Below are 23,809 nucleotides of genomic sequence, written 5' to 3' on the forward strand. Positions count from 1 at the left end.
AAAGTAAATAAAATGCTTTGAATGAAAGTTTTAAACACCCATTTCAGTGCTTACATATATTTAGCATACATAAAAGTACTCGAAAAGCCCCCAATTGCAACATTTGCAAGATGTCACTGCAGAAGATGTTGAGGAGGTTTAAGCCAACAGTCGTCTGACACAACTCTGAAAATCTATATTACGATGTTAGAAAGAATGCAGATTTCTGCCTAAATGTCTTTCAGCATAAACTTAGTAACAGTAGTGAGCATAATCCACTAAGCACAGCTCCTACTCAAACTTCAATGAAATAAGCTTGCACTGGAACAAAATTTAGATAGAACCCATTTGCTTCAATTTACCAACTAAGTCATGCTCCAACTAGACCTATTGAAATTAATGTACCTTACTAGACTAACATCAACCAATTGATTTAAATAGCTGTACTCCAAGAATGACTTAAACGGATGCAACCCGATGTATTTAAAGCTATACATTCATGTTTATAAATACAGAGAAAAAATGTCTTAATGAGATTTCCATTTCCTTACTGTTGTGCATAGAAGCACAATGAAATAGATGCATGCCTATTAAAAGTCACTTTCAAACATGTTGTATCCTCCTTCGTATTAAACATTATGAAGCAGAGGAGCATAGAGCCTGTTTTTATTTGCTACAGGGCTGGGTTTCTTTCTTAGAAGTGTATGTTTCAAAACAGTTTGTTTTCCAAAAGAAAGAAAAAGTAAGGGAGAAGGCAAAACAGTACACAGTACCAGTTAGGCTTGTCTTCACAGCACCTTCTAAGTAGTAACAACGTTTTAATGCTTTGAATCCAGCAGTGCACTTGGCAGGTCATTAAGGGAATGCCAACCTCAAAAATGAAAATACAGTACAAGCACAAATCTCTTGTGTCTCTCTTGCTAAGCTTTTCATTTCCTAAGACGGCATGTTGTTTAGGAAGTAATCCACAGGGAACCCACACAGCTTCAAGCCATTTCAGGATCCTCCCTTCCCAAAACATGAAATAAATGCATCAGACCCCACCTAAGAATGGCACTTATCCCATTTTTTTAGGCTGTTATTCATTGTTGCCCAAAGCAATGAACAATTCTAAACAGACAACAGTTATTTGTGTTTCCTTCCTCTCCAAGAGTATAAATGCCAACTTCCCATGGTGGATTCAGTCTTCTACTTCAAAGCAGAAATGAGCTTAACAGAACAACAGACAAGGGTTTAAAGTAAAATGGAAGGTGAAATTGGATTACCCATGGAATAATTTTAGATTGTTAAAAACCTATTACCGGCTTCACTGTAGAAAGTAGTCATCTTTGACATGTTGCTTAAATGTCTTGTTGACTTTCTAGGGACTGTTCGTAAACTTCTCTTTGATGCAAGCCCAATCCTGTCTAAGAAAAGAAGGTTCAAATGTTTTGCTTCCCCTTAGACCCTTCTACCCTCTGTTTTGAAAATGAACTTTGGAAAAGCACTTTGCAAATACATAGGACATGACTTTTTGTCAGCTAGCACCATGAAAAAAATAGACAGCTGGACTGAATCCATTTTAACATATGCATTAACTTCACTTTTTAAAGAACAGATCATGGGCATGGAACATCCTCACACTGATACAACAACAGCATTCAGGGATTACCGGTAATTTGGGGCAGACTCAGCAGAGCTCCATTTCCCCTTCACCCTGCTTGGTGTACACACACAGACACACACACATCATGGAAAATCTGTGCACGTCACCCACATTGCCTTCTGCTTGGTGGAAACTTTGCATGCTCAGAGGTCAAAACACTTTTCTTTAACCAACCAGTATTTGTTGTTGTTGTTTTCTGATGTCTTATTGATCTGTTTATTTTTGTTGTAACTTTTGTATGGTGTACACAACTTTTGTAACCAAGGTGTAGCTTATATATACACTTGAACAAGGTTGAGAGGGAGTGCTGAATACAGACCTGGCAGCTATGCACAGACCTCTACATCTTCATGCTGACTTGATGCCCTGTGTGTGTGCGCGCACGCACACACACACTGGGTATTATGGCAATATCAGTATACCTTTAAATACCAGCTGCTGGGAATCACAAGTGCAGTGAGTACTATTCTACTCAGGTCCTGCTTTGTGGGCTTTCCGCATCTATCTGACCACTGCGAAAACAGCATGTTGGACTAAATGGGTCTAAATGGACAAGGGCACTTGTCCAGCAGGGGACCACACCTGCAATGGAATGGATCACGCCTGAAATGGAAAACCTCCAAAAATATTTGCTTATGTTTCAACTTTCATACTTGCACTTTGGTGGGTTACTTTATTATCACAAACCAGCCTGCTTCAAAATAATGTTTGTGGGTTACTAAGCAACTGTTCCTAAGAATTCCTGTAATTGAAACTTAAAGCACAGTGCAACAATAACCAAACTTAAAATGTAATTAACAAATAGAGAGCAGAGTCATATTTAAAGAAAACACCTCAATAATCTATGCCTATAATAATAATAATAATTTATTATTTATACCCCGTCCATCTGGCTGGGCTTCCCCAGCCACTCTGGGCAGCTATAGAAAGAGGGACAAATCTGATTTATTATTATTATTATTATTATTATTATTATTATTACAAAAGTACATGCATTGTCTCTTTTTTCAGGTTGTAAAGTCTTTTCTACAGATCAGTTACATTTGTTATGAGTCATTAGTGTTGAGTACAGTAAAAAGTTGGGGGAGAGGAGGGGTGGGGTGGTGAAACATGTTTTATATAGTGTACATGTGGGGTTTTGTGTCAGCGTCAGCTAGGTAGGCTTTCTTTCTATTCGCTTATTACATTTCCTTGGTAGTGAGAGGGATTGGGGGAGCCCAGGGTGTGGTTGGCTGTCTGTGGTTGGCTGCAGTGGGGTTTGTTTTTATTTGTGAGGAGGGGGCTTGTTGGGCCAAGTAAGCCAGATTGATTTGTATGCCATTGGTGGACAAATACGATATTATAGTGACATGGTACCCTTTTATCACATACTCAATGGAACATCACTTACAGTGGCATCTACCAGACACACATCTGAAACTTTGGAATAATGTTTTCCCATAGGAATCTATGGTTTTTAGGGGAAGGGGTGGGCAGGGGAAACAGTTTATTAAAGGGGGTTGTGTTCTCATCTTCTTTCTCAAAAACTGATTTACATTTTTTTAAATTGTGGTTGTTTTTACATTTGTCAAATTAGGGTAGTTAAAGAGAGGATGTTATACTTTTAAGTGCTAACATCATTTGGCTTAGCATTACATGTGAACCTGAGCTCGTAGTTTTTCTCCTCCAAACAAACCATGAGCAGTTAGCCAAAAACAAACCTTGCATCACACTTTGTTTGGAGAAAGGCAAGCTATGAGCTGGGCTCAGACATGCAGCATGGCAGCAGTAGGAGAAGGAGAGAAGCAAAAGGGCCAGAGTGCACCAGAATGCTTGCTCATTCAAGCTATGCCTTAGTTTGACTCAACATTATGCATCAATCAGGTCTACAACAGACTAAGCTGTAGAAGCAGATGCCTCCTGATCTACTTCCCTCTAATGTTGTCAACATATAGCTAAGGACATGTTTATACAGTAGGAACCGGTAATTGCTTCACTGAATTCTAATGAGTTTTTAGTGTGTGATATCATATTGTGCTTTTACTATTTTTTGTTGGGAGCTTCCCAGAGTGGCTGGGACAACCCAGTGAGAAGAATTACATGCTTCTATGGTTTGTTGCAGGCATAACACTTAAACTCTAGTTGCCTGAACCCTAGTTAATATCCTAAATGTTGCAATTGTGAGTGCTGTGGGGACTGTGGGAACTATTGTATGGTGCCCCTGACAACAACAACAACAACAACAACAACAACAACAACAACAACAACAACAACAACAACAACAATTTATTTATACCCCCCCCCATCTGGCTGGGTTTCCCCAGCCACTCTGGGCAGCTTCCAACAAAATATTAAAAATACATTAAAATATCAGTCTTTAAAAACTTCCCTAAACATGTCTGCCTTCAGATGTCTTCTAAAAGTCAGATAGTTGTTTATTTCCTTGACATCTGATGGGAGGGCGTTCCACAGGGCGGGCGACACTACAGAGAATTTAATAATAATTTCCCTTTGAGAAGGTTCCCTGGCATGAAGACTGGATATAGTGCTTGAGAGGAAATGGAAAGAGGGTCATACAAGAAAATGTAAACAGAAGTAATAGTGTGGTAAAATGCAAGAAATGACAGAAGCGCTACATTTTACATGAGACATGGAGTTGCCACCAAAAGAACAGCAGCCCCTTGTCAATTCTTCCCCTTTTCAAGATGCTGGTACTTTGGTTTGGGTCACTTAATGTGTACTGCTAAGTAGATTGGGCACCATATTGATGGGATTGGAACTGGATATTGTTAATTTACCTGTTGATATATTTAACATTCATGAAGTATAGCTGTTGAACTGTCAATGCTTTCACTGTAGTGTATTATGCCTATTGTGCTATTATTGTATTTCAATCACATATTTTCCCATGAATTGTTTCAAGGACAATGCATTTGTGGAAAATCCAGTGTATAAATAAACTGACTCCCACCCTGGGCTTCAGACAAGCTCTGTGTGGGCCTGCTACCAACTATGACTTTTGCTTTGGGGGAAGGCAGATAATTTAGTTTTCTAATTAGACAAAGGCAATACGCGAGACTGAAGAGCACCTAACTGGCAGCAAAGCTCACAGCGTTGGTTTAGGAAAAGAAGCTGGGTTATGCAAAGGGTCCAAAAGGTAGCTGGAATGTACTTCAATACTCTTATCTCAGGATTTAGTATTTATCTGTGTTTTCCCTCTCATAATACAAATAATAATTAATGCCACAAAGCCTCCAAATTATTCTAGTTAAGATTCAACATTCCATTGCTAGACAAAGACCAACCAAAATATCTATTTTCACCTACTGTTTCTCTTACACTCAATATATTAATTTTTTTAAATCATAATTTATTTTTACACACATGAACACAGATTGTTCTGAGGACTGTGTATACTTTGACAATACACACTTCGGAGCGCATAATACCCAGCAAATAAGTGAACAAATAAATATATAAAGGACAGGATGCAAAGGTCTACATAAAGTTAAAGGCTTTCTGGTCTCTGCCCCTTCTAATGGGCAGCTTCCTATCCCTCCCAAAATACTAGGACTGTCGAGAGGAACATTCAAAGAAGCACAAGGAGCTTCCACTGAAAGACAAAAATTGCCAATTGCTGTTTGTACACAGACAAACTTTGCTGGCAACCCCTCCTTGAATCCAGACCAAAGTCTTATGTGCTACATCAAGAATTCTCACTTCAGTAAAGTACTTTTTCATAAAAAAAGCTTTTATATGAAATATTGAAACAAGTATTTTTAAAGAAAGGCATCAGCTATCTTTTCATTAACTCTTCACCAAAATTCACTCTCAGCTCCGCCTCTATACATGCTAGGGAGAGAGAAAAACATTAAGCGTATGCATGCCTGTGTCTTGTAAAATTTTGTTAGTAATAATCCTATTAATAGATGCTCTTCTTGGCACAGTTTCACATTTAACTATTCAGTTTTCTTATCTTTCAAATATAAAACAGCCAGAGTTTGCACATTATGTGGCAACTTGTCTCTTGAGTTTAGAATGGGCAAGGCATAGTTTTATTTCTCTAAACTGAAGGTTTTTAAGTCAACTTTCCCCCCATGTACAAAAGGAGAGAAAATCCTCATATTCCTATTTATAGTCCTCAAAAATCGGCAGAAACGGATCTATGCACATCCAGTTTGCCCTTGTTCTAACACTTACATTTCCAATGTTTTTTTCTGCTTTCAAAAATAGAATAATTGTAGCCTTAAAATTTCATTCCAGACAAGTGTTAAGTCTGTGTTTATTTTGCTAAGTTGGCATCAAACCAGTGCAGCTATGTGGAAAATGTGGTCACACTGAAAGCTTTGGGACATAAAAGCTTATACTCAAATATTCTCCTTATCAAGTGAAAAATTGAAAGGAATCTTGGCAACCATTAAAAAAAGAACAGGAATTTGTTTGTTTTAGAAGATGAGTTTCAGCTTTGACTACACACTAACATTAAGCAAGCAATTAATACTATTGACTATTCCTTTCCTTTAACACGGGAGAGGAGGGCCTTTTTCAGCCCAAGGGCCACACTGCTTTCTCATCAACTTTCAGGGGCCACTGAATGCCAATTGTGGGTGGGGCCAGAAGCTAAAGTGGGTGAGGCAACTAATGTTAATTTTGTGGGAACGTTTATATAATATAGTTGCAGAGTTAAACGTTCCTTATTTATACCTGCCCAGCGGCAAACAGCTTGCTGACTCGTTTGAGTCTTTCGTCCTTTCTTGATTGTCAATCCCTTTATCCCCCTCAAAATAAAGATACACAGGGATCTGATTAATAGCTGAAATAAAGTAATTTACTGACAGATTCATTTATGTACATATTTAGGTTACAAAACAAAAGATATAAACTATATTAGTGAGTCTCTTAACACATCTTTAAGCAGCAGCAGCCTAACCAGCCAGCAGACTAAAACTAACTGACACAAAGTGGCAGTTGGTCCTCCCTTAGAATGTTGGACTTGACTGACATCCCACAAATTTTACCTTTCTACAGTTGTCTAGTTTTTACAAACACATGCACACAGATACACCTCCATATCCTCTATCTAGGTAAGCAAGAGTTCAAGGACACATGAAGGAACCTTCAAATAGCCTTCGCTGCTCTCTTTTTGGCACCTCCTTAATTTTGTTCAGGCCAGTGTACCCAGACACGTAGATGCTGACATGTTTCAATATTTTACTGTTAAAGAAGACCATGAAAGAGGACCATGCAGGGAGGCCTGGAGAGCTACATTTGCTCCCAGTCCCGAAATTATCCCTCCCCCGCCAATTTAACACATGCTCTGAAGAGTTAGCATTATTTTCTATTAAAAGTTTTGCGACAACTGAGTGGTTGATTGATACATAGGCAAAAATCAGAGAGGTCAATTGATAACCCTTCTGTGGTATTTCTTACTAATTTCTTATTCTCGTGACTTCAAATGGAAGAGAGAATGTCTGATGCTCCTTTGCAATACTTGAGTTTGCTCTACATTACAATAAGAGCCTTCTGATTTGTGCAGACCCTTCATTGGGCAACATAGCAGATGGTTCTCCCTTTTCAACTGCAAACAGGGATGCATCTGTTACTCTTCGGCACAGGTGGGCAGTCCACATGGCCCTCGGCCTAATTTTATGTGGCCCTCGGCCTAATTTCAAAAGCAATTCTCTTCAAGCAATTAATTCGGAGCTTCTAGCAAGAGCAATCAGACTTATCCCCTAGCAGACTCCTGGGTAGGGAGAAAGGGAAAGAAATGGGCAGTGGCTGCACACACTTTTTGCTCTGCCCCTTCCCCACCCCCAAATTGGCTTGAGCACCACCCATGCACACAGTCAGTTTGTGGACCCTGACACATTGCCCCCTGCGGCAGCAATACAAAGTTGTCCACCCTTAATCTAGGTTGTTTGGAAGGAGTGCAGTAAACAAGGAAGGAAGTTCCTTTTCTTTCATTAATTTGTGGGAGCAAGCAGCCCCCTTACTCCACTGGAAAACCAAAGGGCTATTTCAGGCATACCAGGCCTGTTGTTCAAGTCCTGTTTTGCTGAAACAAGTTGCCAGTAAGAGCCAGGACTACATACAACTACCACCTTGCATGCTAGACTAGTTGCAGCTCTTCTTCCACACTCCTTTCATGAAAGTTAAAAAAAAACAACTAGAGCAGCACTTGCCTGCAGATAGTGAGAAGTTTTGCCCTAAACAGCCAGTATTTGGCCTTTCAGTTGAATAAACATTAGCAAACACCCCTACTATTATGGTATACCTATGCCAAACCTTGCATAGCAGTGATGAATTTGAAAGCTTTTGAAGAATGAAATATTATTGATAGATGGACAACAGAACTGAATCTTAACCATGGAGGGGCACTTCAGAGACCACATTGTTGTCACACTAAAAGCCAGCTGAAACAGGAAAATAAGAAGACCATGTTTGCTCAGTCAGTAAAGTATGAGACTTTTAATCTCAGGGTTGTGGGTCTGAGCCCCACGTTGGGCAAAAGGTTCTAGGAGGTTGGCCAAGATGACCCTCGTGATCCTTTCCAGCTCTCTGATTCTACGATCTATGAATAAAACCCTAAGGTGTTGTATCCAATACTAGTCATGCTCAGAATAGACCCACTGAAATTAATAGATTACTCTCAATAGGTCTACTTAATTGGATATAACCTTTACCTCAGAGGGAGTAAAAAGCACTTACTTCTGAGGGACATATAACACTGTTTATTTCTTCGTTCGTTCTTCGTAAGTATCTTGGTAAGAAACTACAAAGAAAAACAGCTCATATGTTAAAATGACAGATCTGTATGAAAATGTTTGTAAAGTACTGTGTCGTTCAATGTAGAGTTGCTACCAAACTGCCTCCTGGCATGCTGGTTACTTAATAAACTATTATAAACTCCCACTGCATTCCAAGATTCACAACCCTCACCTAAAGTCCCACCAGTCTCCATAAAAGTACTCTTTTATTTTAAATTCCTGAGAGATAGCAATGTCAGTCTGCTGAGGCAAAAATGATTAAGACCCCTGTGGCTAAACACATCTCTGCAGCAGGAAAATTTATAGGCAAGAGCCCACTTCGTCATATGCATAAGAAAGCCAATGCCACAATAAATATATTTTAAGGTCTCAAGGGACGTGCTTATTTCAGCGCTTAGGATATTTTATGTCCCTTGTTTCAAGGAAGTGTATTACTGGTTGATCTTCACTTCTCTACCTTTTTTTTCTATTCCAGGTATTTAAGAGCTTATCACTGCTTTTGAAAAGATCATGGCCATCTTGAAGAGAAATCTGCCAGCACCAAGGTTGGCTGGCTCTAAGCAGAACAGATCTAAAACACAGAGGTTTTTAAGTTGGTGTGCTTCATGCTGATGGAAGCAAGCTTCCAGCCTGGGGAAATGGATACAACCATGTCTGTGTTGTATCTATTTTCCCAGGCCTTCTTTCATCAGCAGGTGTAGTTCAACCATCGAAAAGACCAACACCCATACTGAGTCATGCCACACTTCTGACTTCTGAGGCTGAAACCTGCACGCATGTACCTGGACTTAATCCCTATTCAATATAATGGAATTAACTTCCAAATAAACATTAATTAAATTTTTATTTTTTAAAACCTTCATAAGACTTGCTTTTCCTCAGAAGAGTATCCAATGTGGCTTGAAGTCTGTATTCACCAAATCTTCATGTGCCAGTTTCCCAAGCCCTGCCTCCACATAGTAAAAATATTAAAAGGCATTTCTATCACTGCAACTTACTAAAATTCTGTCTCATATGGGGGTATCAGGTAACAAAACGTAGCCTTGACCTGAAAAGGAAAAAAAAGATTCCTGCAGGCTCAAATAGAAGCAGAGACAACAGTTTACTGCAGCACCTTAATCACGTAGTGAATCATAGGAGTTGGCTTCCAACACAATATTCATTGCATCCAGTCAGATCCCCAAGGATCCTAACGTTTTTAAAGCACATGGTAAACTCTTTTGCTTGCAGTGATGAAAAGATAAAGCCTTTAGGAGGCAATCTCTCAGATAATAGAAGCATTCTGGGAGAGGTCTATAGCAAATTGAGATATTTCCCTAGCCTACCTACTAACCAGAAATATCTCACAGTCATGACTCGTTTCCCTTTCTCCTCTACTGCTGCGCTGCTTTGCTATATGTAAAGTAAATGTGCAAAGATATAACCCTATCAGTCATTGACTGACCTGCCCTAATTTTATCAAGGTATGAGGTGAGCAGAAGATGTAGGGCAGTCATTTATGAGCTACTCAGATACTACAGAGAAGGAAAAGGCAGATAGAAGGCCCAAAGGAAAAAGAATAGATGCAGCATGAGTCTTCTAGGCCAGACTTCTCTAACCTGTCTAAAACATCCATCATCCCCAGCCATTGGCCCAGCTGGCTAGAGCTGATGGGAGTTGGGTTCCAAAACATCTGGAGGGCATGAAGTTGGGGAAAGGAGGTCTAGAAAATTGGGAGCTGCAGTCAAAGAAGGCAGATGGCCAAAGGCAGTAAAGGAAGTAAGAGGGGGAGTTCCCCAAAGCAGAGCAGATGCTGGTGGGAGAATGAAATTTTGGGCAGAGAACAAAGACAAAAGGGTACCAATAAGCAGTAACTCCAGAGGCCACTCAAAATACTCATCCAAATCTCCTAGTTTAAACTAGTGCTGTGCACTGGATTCAGCAGAAGCCCGAACCAAACCAGTGCAATTTGGGCGGAACTGGGCTTCAGACAAATCAGGCTGAGGCTGTCAGAAGGTGTGGCAGTTGAGTGGCAGCAAGGAAGAAAACGAGGCAGGCAGTCTCTGCAAGCCTGTTTGTGACAAGGGCTTTCAAACAGCCCCACACTGTGCTCTAGCTGCATGTGGGGAACAGGTGTGCGCAGCCAAACTTAGCAGGGTTGAAACCCTCCACTCACCGTGTTCCCTTCTGGGAACATACTGGAAAAGCAGCTCCTAGCCGAATTGCACCTCCATGGACTTAATCCTGTTGGCTGCTGTGTGGGTTAGGTGGAGGGGGAAGGAGCTGTTGCTTCTCCTTACCCAACCCCTAACCACAGGTTTAATCAGGGTTTTATAAGCTCTGATTAAACATGAAGGTATCAGAAGGAGGTGGTAGGAAAGGCTGGCTCCCAAATCAATGTGGGGCTTGAATCTGGGTTGAGCTGACCTGAGATCAGCCTGCCAATCTGAAATTGCAGGCTAGACCATAGCTGTCAAGTTTCGGATTTGAAAATAAGGGATCAGCAGTCTCACCTATCCCGGGAACAGTCACATGTCAGTGGTGGGCGGAATCAGAAGCAAAAGTGGGCAGAGCAGCAATGTAAACTCCAAGCGGGCTCGGGCTCGGAGTGGAGCAAAGAGGAGGGCAGCCATGTGCTCCGCGCGATGGAGCCCCATCGTCTTCTTGTCTGATCCCATCAAAACAGGACAGGAAGCAGCAGCTGCTCAAAGGCAGCCAGGCTCCACCCACCAGCTAACCCTATTGGCCGCCTGAGGGGCTCAGTGGCAATGGATACGGGCTGATGCAGGGGGAGGAATACACCCCCCTGTAAGCATGGGAAACGGCTCCCACTTGCTTTGAGGGCTGAGGCTTTTCTCTCCAAGTAGACGAGGTCTTCCCACCCAGTCCCTGGCCAGCAGGAGAGGAGCTGCTTCCATTAAAAACGGGAAATTTAAGGGAAATAAAAAATAAGGGAGAGCAGCAGGAAACTGCTTGAAATAAGGGAGAATCCCGGGGAAAACGGGATACTTGACAGCACTGGGCTAGACCCTGGATCAGATGAGGTGCAGCATGCACAATCCTAGTTTAAACAACTCAAAACAGACTACCTGTAGGTAGCCCCTTAAGTAGATGGATCTTCACTTGCAACTCCAACAGCACCAGATCAAAAATTTTATATATGTATATTCTGATGCTACTGAACTGGAAGGGTATGACCTACATGGCTGTAGCCATAGGCACCACATTTGTGCAACTGCTATCCTCTAACAACTAATAACAGGAAAGGCTTCTTAAAAGATTACATTGCTGCAGAGCAAGTACAAAGAGATCATCTCCCTGCCCAAACCAGAATTTCTGCATGCCAACATTCAACGTTCATCATTTTGCTGCCATCCCTTTCAACTCAGGCAGGTTTGAAAAGCACTTTTCATTACCATGCTTTAGTAAACAGGTCATTTTTGCTTCTGCTGCTTTGTAGGCCTCCCCAAAATAACTTCACCATTTGAGTTTGCAGCTCCACTTACTTTTGTCCTTAAGCTCCAGTTATCCAAACCACAAACCACATTCACACAGACACACAGAGTAGCATTTACCCTGTTTATTCTCTCCTGTGGAAGAGAAAAGAGAAATTTCTGAGGAGGAATGGGGGCAGACATGGGTTTCATCCACTCCATGCATTCAGTGCTCATTGCTTCCCTCAAAGTATCCTGGGAACTGCAGTTTGTTAATGATACTGGGAAATATAGTTCTGTGAGGTGTGAACTACAGTTCCCAGGATTCTTTGTGGGGAGAGCCATGTGCTTTAAATGTATGGTATGGATGCGACCATGAACAATGGAGAAGGGGGAAAGAACTGAAGAGAATAAAAAAGATATGGAAAGAAAATGGAGAGAGAAGGAAAACTGGAAAGACTGGCAGATAACGTAGCAAATACCTAAAGCCGAGATAACAAATCACTTGCCTAAAAGCTTTGTCATAGAGGCTGAGAGTACTATCCAAGATTATGTTACACTCATGGTATTTAGGGGCGCATTTCATTCATACAACCACAGCCACTAACTTGCCTCACTACCATTCTTGTCCGATTTGATTGACTGATCCAGAATATGGCTGTACAACCCATAAAGCTTTGTGTTTTTATGATCACAAGGACATAACCTATGAAAAAGCCTGTCCCGAGATATTTTCACCAGCAGATAAACCACTTCCCCTCATCTGAAGAATGGTACCGGTAAGTGGAAACTCCTTTTTGTCATTAATCAAAATCAGCCCAGCTCGTCCTAGAACACTTTCTTACTCCAACAGGCTTTTTAGAACTGACTGCTTTTAATGAAAGGTCTGGTGCCATGCTGTTTTTGCAGTAAATATTTGTAGGTTTTTAATAGATTGTGTGTGTGTGTGTGTGTGTGTGTGTGTGTAAAATTATATTAATGTTTAATTGGTTTTTTATGATTGGAGGTTTTCCCCCGTATGTTTTTAGCTGTTCTTATTGTATCTGTAAGCAGCCTTAATTCCCTGTCAGGGAAAAAGGCATGGTATAAATAAATAAATAAATAAATCATTAAGGTACTTCTGTATATTTTTTAACTTGAAAGGCCTCTTCATACAACTATCCCTAGCTTTCAATGTGTTACTAGAAACAAACCTTTAGAATGATATTGGGTGATATCAAAAGTCAAATTTAGCCTATGGCGGCATGTAAGTGCCTATCATGAGCTTAACACAAGTAGAGGCAGTTGTGGAAGTTTGCATGTTCTTCTTGCAGCTGTTGTAAGAAGTGATGCTGGTGTGAAGAAGCCCCTCACCAGTTTCTTCTTCCCTTCCTTTTTCTGAACAGCTGCTAGAATCCAGCATCAAGACAGGTTCTTAATCAGTACACTCTGTTTCCAAGGCCACGTTCACAAATTTCCTGCTTTTGCACCAAGGCATTGCACCATTAAAGATGCTCAGATGTTGATATTTAAGCATTTTGAAACACAGCACACCTTTTTCTAATGTAATTGAGACAAAGCCCCCAGGAGAAAAGCTCTGAGTGCTATGGTTAAGATAGCAACTGATGAGCAGCAATGCAAATCTTATGATCTCATCAGCTCACTGGAATAGGAAAATGCACATCTCATGGGCAATGCACTTTTTATAGTCCCATTTCATATTCAAAATGGGAATTTTCTAAGTTACACATACCAGCCATATGCACAGCTAAAATATATTTTAAAAATATAATAGAAAAAGACAAATAAGAAATATAACTTATGTCTTTTGCAAAAGTATTTTAAGAGTAAAAAGACACCTGACTACCAGGTTAAAAAGTATAAGAAATCAGATCAAAGTGTATACTATTATTAAATAAATTCATTGCCAACACTAATATGCCACTGGAATAATGGAGATATGTATTTTGAACACTAAGATCAACTATTTGGCCTTCAACTCATTAAAGCGTTTATAGTACACTTTTAGGGTAAGGTAAAGGACCCCTGGACAGTTAAGTCCAGTCAAAGGCAACTATGGGGTTGCAGAGCTCATCTTGCTTTCAGGCTGAGGGAGCCGGCGTTTGTCCACAGACAGTTTTCCGGGTCATGTGCCAGCATGACAAAACCATTTCTAGTGCAACAGAACACCATAACGGAAGCCAGAGCACACGGAAGCGCCATTTAACTTCCACATGCACTGGTGTGCTTTCGAACTTCTAGGTTGGCAGGAGCTGGGACAGAGCAAAAGGAGCTCACCCCGTTGCGGGGATTCGAACCCCTGACGTTCTGATTGGCAAGCCCAAGAGGCTCAGTGGTTTAGATCACAGTGCCACCTGCACCCCTACTTTTAGAAGAGTTTGGATTTGATATCCCGCTTTTCACTACCCAAAGGAGTCTCAAAGCGGCTAACATTCTCCTTTCCCTTCCTCCCCCACAACAAACACTCTGTGTGGTGAGTGGGGCTGAGAGACTTCAAAGAAGTGTGACAAGCCCAAGGTCACCCAGCAGCTGCATGTGGAGGAGCGGAGATGCGAACCCGGTTCCCCAGATTACGAGTCTACCACTCTTAACCACTACACCACACTGGCTCTTACCTTTACTTTTAGAGTATAAATCAGTCTACTCCAGCCTGGAAGCCACCTAATATATTGAACTACAACCCCCATCACCCCTGACTATGGATCATGTCAGCTAGAGCTGAAGTCCACAACAATGGAGGGCACCAGGTTGGAGAAGTCTGGTACAAAAATTCTTTGCACACCTAAAGAGACACTCTTTGGTTTGTATTTATTATATTTTTACTGGAGAACAGTTCAGTTGCCAAATGCATTCAGCCTTCATTTCCAGCATTCCGACTGCATACTAAACTCAACAGTAACATAAGTGTCCTACTAACACTAAAAGGATCAAGCTTTTTTTAAAAAAAAAAAAGCATTACTGTAAACAGCAACTTGATTTTGTTTGGGCAACTACATGAAAAAGCAAACAGGTAAATAAATCACAAGCTGGAATGGCAAGTCTCCTTTTCCAGTGATTAAAAGAAAGCCCTGTTTTCTCTCAGGCAAGAACACATCATGCATACAAACTAGAAAACTCACTTAAACCTTTTTAAATCCCATTTGCTCCAAAAGGAGGGATAGGAGTGCACAACTTTGATTGTGTTTGTGCCCATTCTTATTTGAAATTCATTTAAGAGTAGTCTTAGATACCAGGCATCATGAGAAGGCAATTTGAAATAAATCATTCTATACTGATGCTGTTGGGGAGGGGGGAGTCATTCTACCGCAGCCCTCTAGATGTTGTTGGATTCCAACACAGCTAACATGGCCAATGATCATGGATGATAGCAGGTATGGTGCAAAAAACAGCTGCTGGGCCACAGGTTTCCTATCTTGGCACTAGTATAAGACTAATTACCCAATAATTTGGTGTTCTGAAGGGAGGAACTCTCAGGGCATGGAACCAGATACAAACATGTGCCAGATTTTATTTATTTCTAATATTTATATTCTACCTTTCAAGGCACTATACACACACACACACACACACACACACACACAATACAATAATTAAAACTTTGTTAACATTACAACAATAAGACAGCAGCAATTGGAACAGTACAAAGCAGAACATACTAAAAAGCAGTTTGAATTTTGTTGACAACCATGAATCCATCATAAAATGTCCTGAACAAACATGGTAAAATGGGACTTTTTATTAAAAAAGCAAAAAAACTAACATATCTGCTGGATTGTTGGACTAGGACCTAGGACAGAAGGGTTAGGGTTCAAATTTCCACCTGGCCATGAGGCTCATTGGATGACCATAGGCCAGTCACTACCTTGCAGGCTTTTGTGGGATTAAATAAGGAGTGGGGAACCATGTACTCAGCACTGAGCTCCTTGGAGGAAAAGATGAGATATAAATGCAATAAATAAACAAACAGTATATAAAACTGGCATAGCAGAAATGGTAAAGTCAGTAGAAATGGTTAGGTAAAACTAGCAAGGAGACATGCTGGATGTCCTGGGCAAATAAAATGAGGTATTTTCTGGTGCAAAAGAGCACCAAGTTCAGTGACCGGCAAGTTTCTCTTGGGAGGACATTCCACCTCCTCCTCTCTGGCCACTCAACTCTACCACCAATATTCAGAAAGCAAGGAGGCTTGGAAAACAATTACAACCTATGAGCAGGCTCATCTGGGGGGAAAGCACATGATCTAAATTATCCTTACAGCTACTCAGGTCCCAAGTTGTTTATGGCTTTAAAAAGATAAACATCAGAACTGTGTCCATAAGTGGGACAACAGTCTGTGTAGTTTAAGAACTGGTAATACGTTTTCCATATGGCTGGCCCCAGTTAGTAGACTAGCAATTGTGTTTTGAACTAAATGAAGTATTTGAGAAATCCTCAGGTTACTGTCACAGTCACACCAATGTTCTGGCAGTAACCAAAGCAATGATAGCATTGGCCATAAGAACATAAGATGAGCCTGCTGGATCAGACCAGTGACCCATCTAGTGAAACATCTTGTTCTCCCAGCGGCCAACCAGATGCCTCTGGAAAATTCACAAGCAGGATCTAAGCACAAGAGCACTCCCCCCTCCTATGGTTTCCGGCAACTGGCATTCAGAAGCATTACTGCCTCCAACCATGGAGGAAGAACATAGCCATTGTGGCTAGTAGCCATCAATAGGCTAGGTTCTCTTTGTCCAGGAGTAGCGGCAGCCAGCACACCTGCCTTAGTTGATAGAAAGTACTGTTCACCACAGATGCAATTTGGGCATCCAGTATCAAACCTGAATCTAGCAGCATCCCCAAGCTGCAACTCTGACCCTTCAAGGGAAATGCAGACGTGTGCAGAACAGGTAGGCCACCATCACTTCCTAGGTGAGCCAAACTACACAGCTGCAGTACATGCCCACTGTGCAAAGAGGAATTCACAATAAAATAGAAATCTGCTATAATCGAGATATTGCCACTAACAAGCATGAACGACATGTTCAAGCATCCGATACCAAGGGATGAGCTGCAATAAAGCTACATAACTGAAACGGATGACAAGTTCCCAGCAGGCATATGGGCTCTTGAAAAAGTGACCACAATATCTGTATACTGCTTTTTTTTTCTTTCCCCAAACAATAATACTTCAAAAAAAAATTGACCCCCAATTTCATTTTTACTTCAAAAAAATCATCATCACTCACAAGCAGACCAATATGTCTTCCTGTTGCTTCTGCATTTTGACTGAAAGAGATAAGCCTTTGCTTTAGCCCACCACAGCTGAGATAAAGAACCTGTAGCCTGCCAGATGTTATCAGACTCCAGCTCTCATCAGCTCCAGCCAGCAAAGCCAATGGTCAGGGATGATGGGAGTTGTAGTCCAGCAACATCCAGAGGGTCAGTTTCCCCATCCCTGCACTAAAGCCTCAAAATCAATAGATGGAAATTAAGGTACACTATGAAATGTGGATTTTACAACCACAATCGTGGCCTATTCACATGCTATGATATCACACACCACATTATTTTTATTTAGACAGTTTATATACGATGTATGTTTCAGAAAATAAAGATCTAAGTTTACAACATACTGTCAACATCATAAATAGAAGTAAAAAAAAATACTGGGGAATAATCCACATTATAAAACAACACAATTAACAATGAAACAGGACAGCGTCTTCAGCAGCAGAATAAAACATTACACAGGAAAATCAACTACAAAAATACAATGAAAATTCCACATTGTTCATCTACTAGTACCATAGCCCATAACATGTGGAAAGAAATGTTGCTCATTTTTAAGTACATGTATACTATCCACAGGGAACCAGAACCGAGGCTTCCCACAATATATACTCAAGTGTTTCCCTCTTTCACAGCATAAAATAGACCAAAAGTACATATAGTGAGTCCACTATGATTTCATAGGTTTGGATCCAAAGAACCATAAGCAGAATAAAACGAATATTATTCCTACCCTTCAGTGAGAAAGGATAATACAAATTGTGGTTTAAAAACTGTAGTGGGCCATAAAAAGAATGTGTTTGTGTAAAAGGAGGGACTCCTCTGGAATTGGGGTCACTTTTTCCAAAATAACCCTTCCATGGGTTAAACACAATATGCTTTTGCCCTTATCCATGCAAGCAAACACCCAATGTAATGATGTTTTAACTTTTACAGTAACATGTACACAGCGTAAAAGTCTGCCCAGACATACAGTACACCCTTTTAGATCCAGTACAGTTCTGTAAAACTAGACGATGTGCGACACTTACGCATTGCAGTAGGGTTTCTTCTCATACCCTTTGTAGTTGTTCATGTTTAGAGCCATTTTGCAGACCTCGCAATGGAAGCATCCTTTGTGCCAGTACTGGAAAAAAATTCATAGTGTTACATATGGTATCACAGCCAATATTTTCCATTTACACAATGAAAGAGGGATTTCCAATTTTTAAAAATTCTACTAATTTTACAGTTTTACTTCATTGTGCAAATCAAAAACCTTTTTAATTTAGAATGTTAAAATACAATAATCTATTAAACATTAAAAGCTTCCCTAAACAGGGCTGCTTTCAGATGTCTCCTAAAAGTCTGGTAGTTGGTTTCCTCTTTGACATCTGGTGGGAGGGTGTTCCACAGGGCAGGTGCCACTACCGAGAAGGCCCTCTGCCTGGTTCCCTGTAACTTGGCTTCTCGTAGTGAGGGAACCGCCAGAAGGCCCTTGGCACTGGACCTCAGTGTCCGGGCAGAACGATGGGGGTGGAGACGCCCCTTCAGGTATACTGGACCAAGGACATTTAGAGCTTTAAAGGTCAGCACCAACACTTTGAATTGTGCTCGGAAACATACTGAATTCAACCAACTTAGTCTGACTGGATCCAATCCAAGGCCTCTTCCAACAAATAAACACTCACACCCTATGAAGCAAGTGACAGAAGTGTCATTTGTCTGACTTTTAAAATGAATGATACAGTCTGGGCATTTTTGCTATTACATATGGTCAAGCCCAGCATAATGGTGACTCCCTGAAGATTTAGGATGTCATCATGTCATCATTTAACTAGGTGGGCAACAGTTTATTTAAGTGATAAATCACATCATCTCCTTAGCCTGTCACACATCCCGGATGACCTCAGCTTTACCTTTCTAAGTTTTACACATACATATACACCCCCCCAAAAAAATTGGTTCTGGGTTGCTTTGAGTAGTAGAAGGAAATAAGGTTATTTTTTTTAAATCTTTCAGCAAATACCAATCCCAAACACTGCATAAACAAATGCCACCCATTAAGCCTGTTTGTACTTTTACAGAAACTACCTCCACCCTGAAGTCTAAGAGGCACCCATCCCCTTTTGGGGAGGTGAAGGTGCAGAGAAATGGAGGCATCTGACACAGCCTCAATGTTTTGCTGTTTTTTCTTCAGACAAACGTGCTTTTGTGATCACCACCACCATGGGGAGAGAGACAGGAGACTTCATTTCGGAGAAAAGGGCATGCCCGGGATGCTGATAATGTGCCTCACCCGCTCCTGTGACTTGCCTGTCAGTCACACCATCCGAGCTGGCTGCAGTTGCGTAAGAAGCTGCCGTTGTCAGAAGCATCTCCTTCTGCACTGCAGCCCTGGAGGCGATGAAACCGCTCCGAGTCCCGAGCAAAGGGACGACTCACCTTTAGGGCTAAAGAGAGGGGGGCGAGGGGGGCGCGGGGCAGCTTCGGCCATCATTTCCCTAGAGAGGGGGGGCACCCGGGGAGGGATGGAGGGGGCTTTCCTTCACCTACTGTGCTGCCTGCTGAGCATATGCAACCTAAAGCAGCTTTCTGGACGGATTGAAAGGGGACTTGACTAGACCCCTCACAAAACTGACGGCCGGGGGGGGTGTATCCAGTTTAATCTTGCTCCGCCCCGACCGCGGCGACCGCGCTTCGCGATGCGTCAGTGGCTGGTTGACACGTTAATTACCGTCTGCCCACCCCGCCACCGCCGCGCAGATTAGAGAACGAGGCGTGGGAGGAGCAGCGGTGCAGATTCCGATGCACAAGCAGCCGCCCAGGCGCGCGCTCGGCCACCTGCGAAGCTTCCCGTTCCAGCCTCTCTAGTCCCACCGCAGCCCAGCTCCCCAAAGCAGGCGGCGGGGCCGAGCGCAGCGCCAGGCCACCGCGCGCCACTCCTCCGAAGGCGCCCGCCTGTGCGTCCCCCACGACCACCAACACCTCACGACTCCCCATTAACCCTTCGTGGCGCTCCCTCGCCGCCGCCCACCCCCCACCCCCACCTTGCTCCTCCGCTTCGCCCCCTTCCCTCACGCGTCCCGTCCGTGCTCCTCTCAGGGGAGCCGCAAGGGCAACGTTCAGCCCGCGCTTAAACTGGAAAGGCGAGGGGGGTGGAAATTACCATGCTCTGGCTTTTTATCGTCATCATTATAATTATAATTACGTTTTGTTACGTTTCCCTTTTCACCCCTCACAAGTGCAGGTGGCGGACACTTTCCCCCCTCTTGGGTGGGGTGGGGTGGGGGGTCAAGTTCAAGGGGCGGGAGGAAAACGAAGGCACCCCGAATAACCCCGAAGCCCTCTCTCCTCACACACAAAATAAAAAGCGACGCATTTTCCGATTTTTTGGGGGGAGCAGCGGGCACTTCTTCAAGCAGGTGAAGCAAAATGACGCTGGGCAGCGAGGGGAGTGAGGCGAGGGAGTTCAGAAGCAGCTCGTGAGGGGAGCCTCCTTCCCCCCTCATACACACACACGGGTCGCCCCCCGTCCTCCTTCCCCTCAGCCCTCATCCTCCTGTCGTCGTCGTCGTCCCGTCCCCCCCGCACCCCGCCCTCCCTCGCGCGCACCTTATCCAGGCAGTTGACTTTCTCGGTCGGATAGACGACTTTGCCACAGCGGGCGCACTGAGGGTTCATGGTCGAGCTGCCCGCGAAGCGTCCCGGCGGAAGCGGCCGCCCAGAGCTGCTGGGGCATTCCCTGCCCGCCGCCGCGGCGCTGAGCAGCGAGGCGAGGCGCGAGGCGGATAAATCGCCGGGCACTGCGGACTCTCTGGCGAGGAAGGTCAGCGGCGGAAGCGCGGCTCCAGCTGGCGGCGGCGGCTGCGACAGAGGCTCGGCAGCATGTGCAAGCGAGTGGGAGGGGGGAAACAACCGCTGCCTGGAGCCTCCTCCGCCTGCGCCCGCCTCTGCCTCCGCCTCGTGCCTGCGCGCTCCGCTCCTCCAGCAGAGAGAGAAGGAGAGACCCGCCGCGCTGAATGAAGGGGGCGGGCTGCTTGACGCGGGCTGCTCCCTTCGCCGCCAGGCCTCTCTCTCTAAGGAAGAGGAGGACCCCCGGAGCAGGTGGAGGGACGTGGCCTAGCCTCTCTGCTGCTATGGCTTAGCCATAACGGCTAGAGAAGAATGGAAACGTAAGCATGGATGAGTTGTTGCCTTCGAAACTTATCATGAGGTGGGGGAAAGTAGGGAAGAAGAAAGGATTCCTTCACTGGTAGCTCCTTCCAAGCTCCAAGGATCCAACCTCCCAACAAGATGCGTTTGCAAACCTCCCCCTACTGAGTTTTACTTCATTGTGCAATTTGATTTGATTTGATTGATTGATTGATTTCTATACCGCTTAATATATTTAAAATGTCTCTAAGCGGTGTACAAAAAACCAGAGCAACCACAGGCAGCTTAAACAAAATATTACAATATTGCATATAAAAGTATTATACAAAGCTACTTCTGTAGTGTGGCATGCCATCCCAATATCCCAGTGATGTGAGATTGCAGAGGTTCCAGGCACTTATCCAGGGTTCACGTCTTTTTGGAATGAGGTACAGAGGAGACTGTGGCGTCTTTATTATAGGTGGTTTATTTATACATATATACAACCTGAGCCTATGATGAAGTGGTTCGCAGCATTAGCACCCCAAAAGGGTCTTGTTTCTCCCATAGATACAGCCTTGGATTTAAACAGAAAGCAAACATTGCTCTGACACTCTTCAGCTTGCTGCTTTAACTCTAGGTGACATCACTGCCACTCTGAACTCTAAATTAAGGATTTCTCCTAACTCTCTGAATTGATGGAGGGGCCCCACCCATTTGTCTTCTCACACAGAGCCCCCTTTCCTTGGTTCTCTTAATGGCCCATCACCCAGGCGATCACTTCAACACAGTAAGCTAGACTGGCTTATATTCTAACACTTGTTGGATCCAGGATCTCGCATACAGCCTACTTCCTCCCTCCAAAACTCATAACAATATATAAATCAGTATCAAATCATTTTCCTTTTGACACACGCTCCCTCTCAGCCTTCTGGTTCTTGTCCAGGGTCCAAACAAACTATCAGGGGTGCAGTTTGGTAATTTTGGGAAAAGCTTTGGCCCTCCGGTGCTGGTGGACCTCAGCTTCCATCACCTGGTTCTTGGCCATGATGGCTGGGGCTGATGGGAGTTTGAGTCCAACAATATTTGAAAGGCCACAGATTCCTCCACTCCTTTTAGATCCTTGGCCCAGCTCATTAGGTGGTGGTGCTTCTTGATTCTGCTGAGTTGGACCCTGGACCTCTGCCCTTATTTCCTGCCCTAACAGCACTACTGTTGGAGATGTTTTAGCATCCCCTGATCAGACCTTTCACAGTCCTGTACTATTGTAGTGTTGGTTTTTAGACACCATTGATGATCACTTGTGAATCATCACTTGACAACTGACACAGTGTTCCTTTGGCTGCAATACTATACAGACTTTTCTGGGAGTAAGGCCTACTGAACTTCATGGTATTTGCCTGCAAGGAAACATGCATAGGGTTCCACTGTTAACCTCTGGAAAGCTCTCTGGAATTCTTTTTTAAACTTTCTTTATTTAATACAAATAATTGCACTCCTGCTTTCTGAGCAAAGCTTCTTCAAGTCGGTTTACATTATAAAATCTTCCAAAATGCAATAGCAGTACAAAATATAAATGCAGAATCATTTCTATAAGTGCTCTAGTACTAAAATCTTAATGTCACACAGTCTTCAGCTTGGTAGGACGACTAGAGAGACAGCAGTTGTGGTTTGAATTGGAGCAGAGAGAAAGAGACAGAACTGTGAGCTTAGCAAGACTGGGGAAAGCCTCAGGGCTTCAGGGTAGGGTCTGTCCCCATTACTGCTTTTGGAATTTGATGCAAGATTAGTGGGCATGCTGCATGCTTAGGCATCAACCTGCTTCCAATATTTGTTCAGTTTTATGTGTCTTGGGCATAAAACCATAACAAAAATCCTATGCTATCAAAAAAGTATAATCCCCTTCCCCTGCCCCCAAGCATCAGTGTAATACCCAGATCAATAATGTCAAAAGATTCCAAAGTATTCCTCGGGGTATACCTTTATATCCAGAAGCCTTAAAGACATGACACAATTACTTTCAGCACCCTGGTTTACAGAAAACTAAATGCAAACCAAAATAGACGTGACAGCAAAGGACGCAGGGCTGGCCCACCCATGAGGCAAGGTGAGGCAACCACCTCGGGTGCCAGAATCTACAGGGGCAGCAGATCCAGCCTCCAATGAATGCATGCTCCTTGGAAGCCAGATCTGCCACCTCTACAGCAGCCACTTGGCAAATAGGAAGTGCTGCTGGTCTCCTCTCACCCCTAGGGATGAAACAGTGGGCTCTGAGGTCTCCTGGGCTCTGCACCCACCTGGCTGCTTTCCTGTGACAGCCTCTGATTCCTACTTCAACAGTCAGGTAAGGTTGAGCGGATTCCCCTCCTTGTTCCTGATGTACATTGTCACTCCTCCCTTGTTCCCAGTGTAGATCTTCACTCACCCCTTCTTCCCTGGCTGCGGGGCCGGTGCCATTTCATGGTTCACCTCAGGTGTCAAAAGTCTTGGTTGTCATATGCAAACGAAAGCTTGACATTTTGCTGATTAGGTCACTGCTCAAATCCTTGAAGTGATGAGTAGAAACTTGTTCACATTTTCAGGTACCAGGAGGCATACCGTCCCATTACAAATACAGTGCCAATGCTTAAAGGATAAATTTG

General features: G+C 43.1%; 1 protein-coding gene across 2 annotated transcripts in view; it reads right to left on the reverse strand.

Annotated features, from left to right (window-relative positions):
• NEBL (nebulette) overlaps positions 1-20,986 on the reverse strand; it is a 142,454-nt gene extending 121,468 nt beyond the window's left edge. The window contains exons 1-2 of one of the 2 annotated variants that reach the window (XM_033165665.1): positions 20,649-20,986; positions 18,086-18,180 (exon numbers count right to left, since the gene is read on the reverse strand). In XM_033165665.1, coding sequence (XP_033021556.1) covers positions 18,086-18,180; positions 20,649-20,717 — 164 coding nt within the window. In that variant the 5' untranslated portion in view covers positions 20,718-20,986. The remainder of the gene's footprint in view (positions 1-18,085; positions 18,181-20,648) is intronic. The other variant, XM_033165664.1, reaches the window with a different exon arrangement.
• Between the last annotated feature and the right edge of the window lie 2,823 nt (positions 20,987-23,809).

The sequence above is a fragment of the Lacerta agilis genome, chromosome 12, assembly GCF_009819535.1.
Source record: "Lacerta agilis isolate rLacAgi1 chromosome 12, rLacAgi1.pri, whole genome shotgun sequence".
Lineage (NCBI taxonomy): Eukaryota > Metazoa > Chordata > Lepidosauria > Squamata > Lacertidae > Lacerta > Lacerta agilis.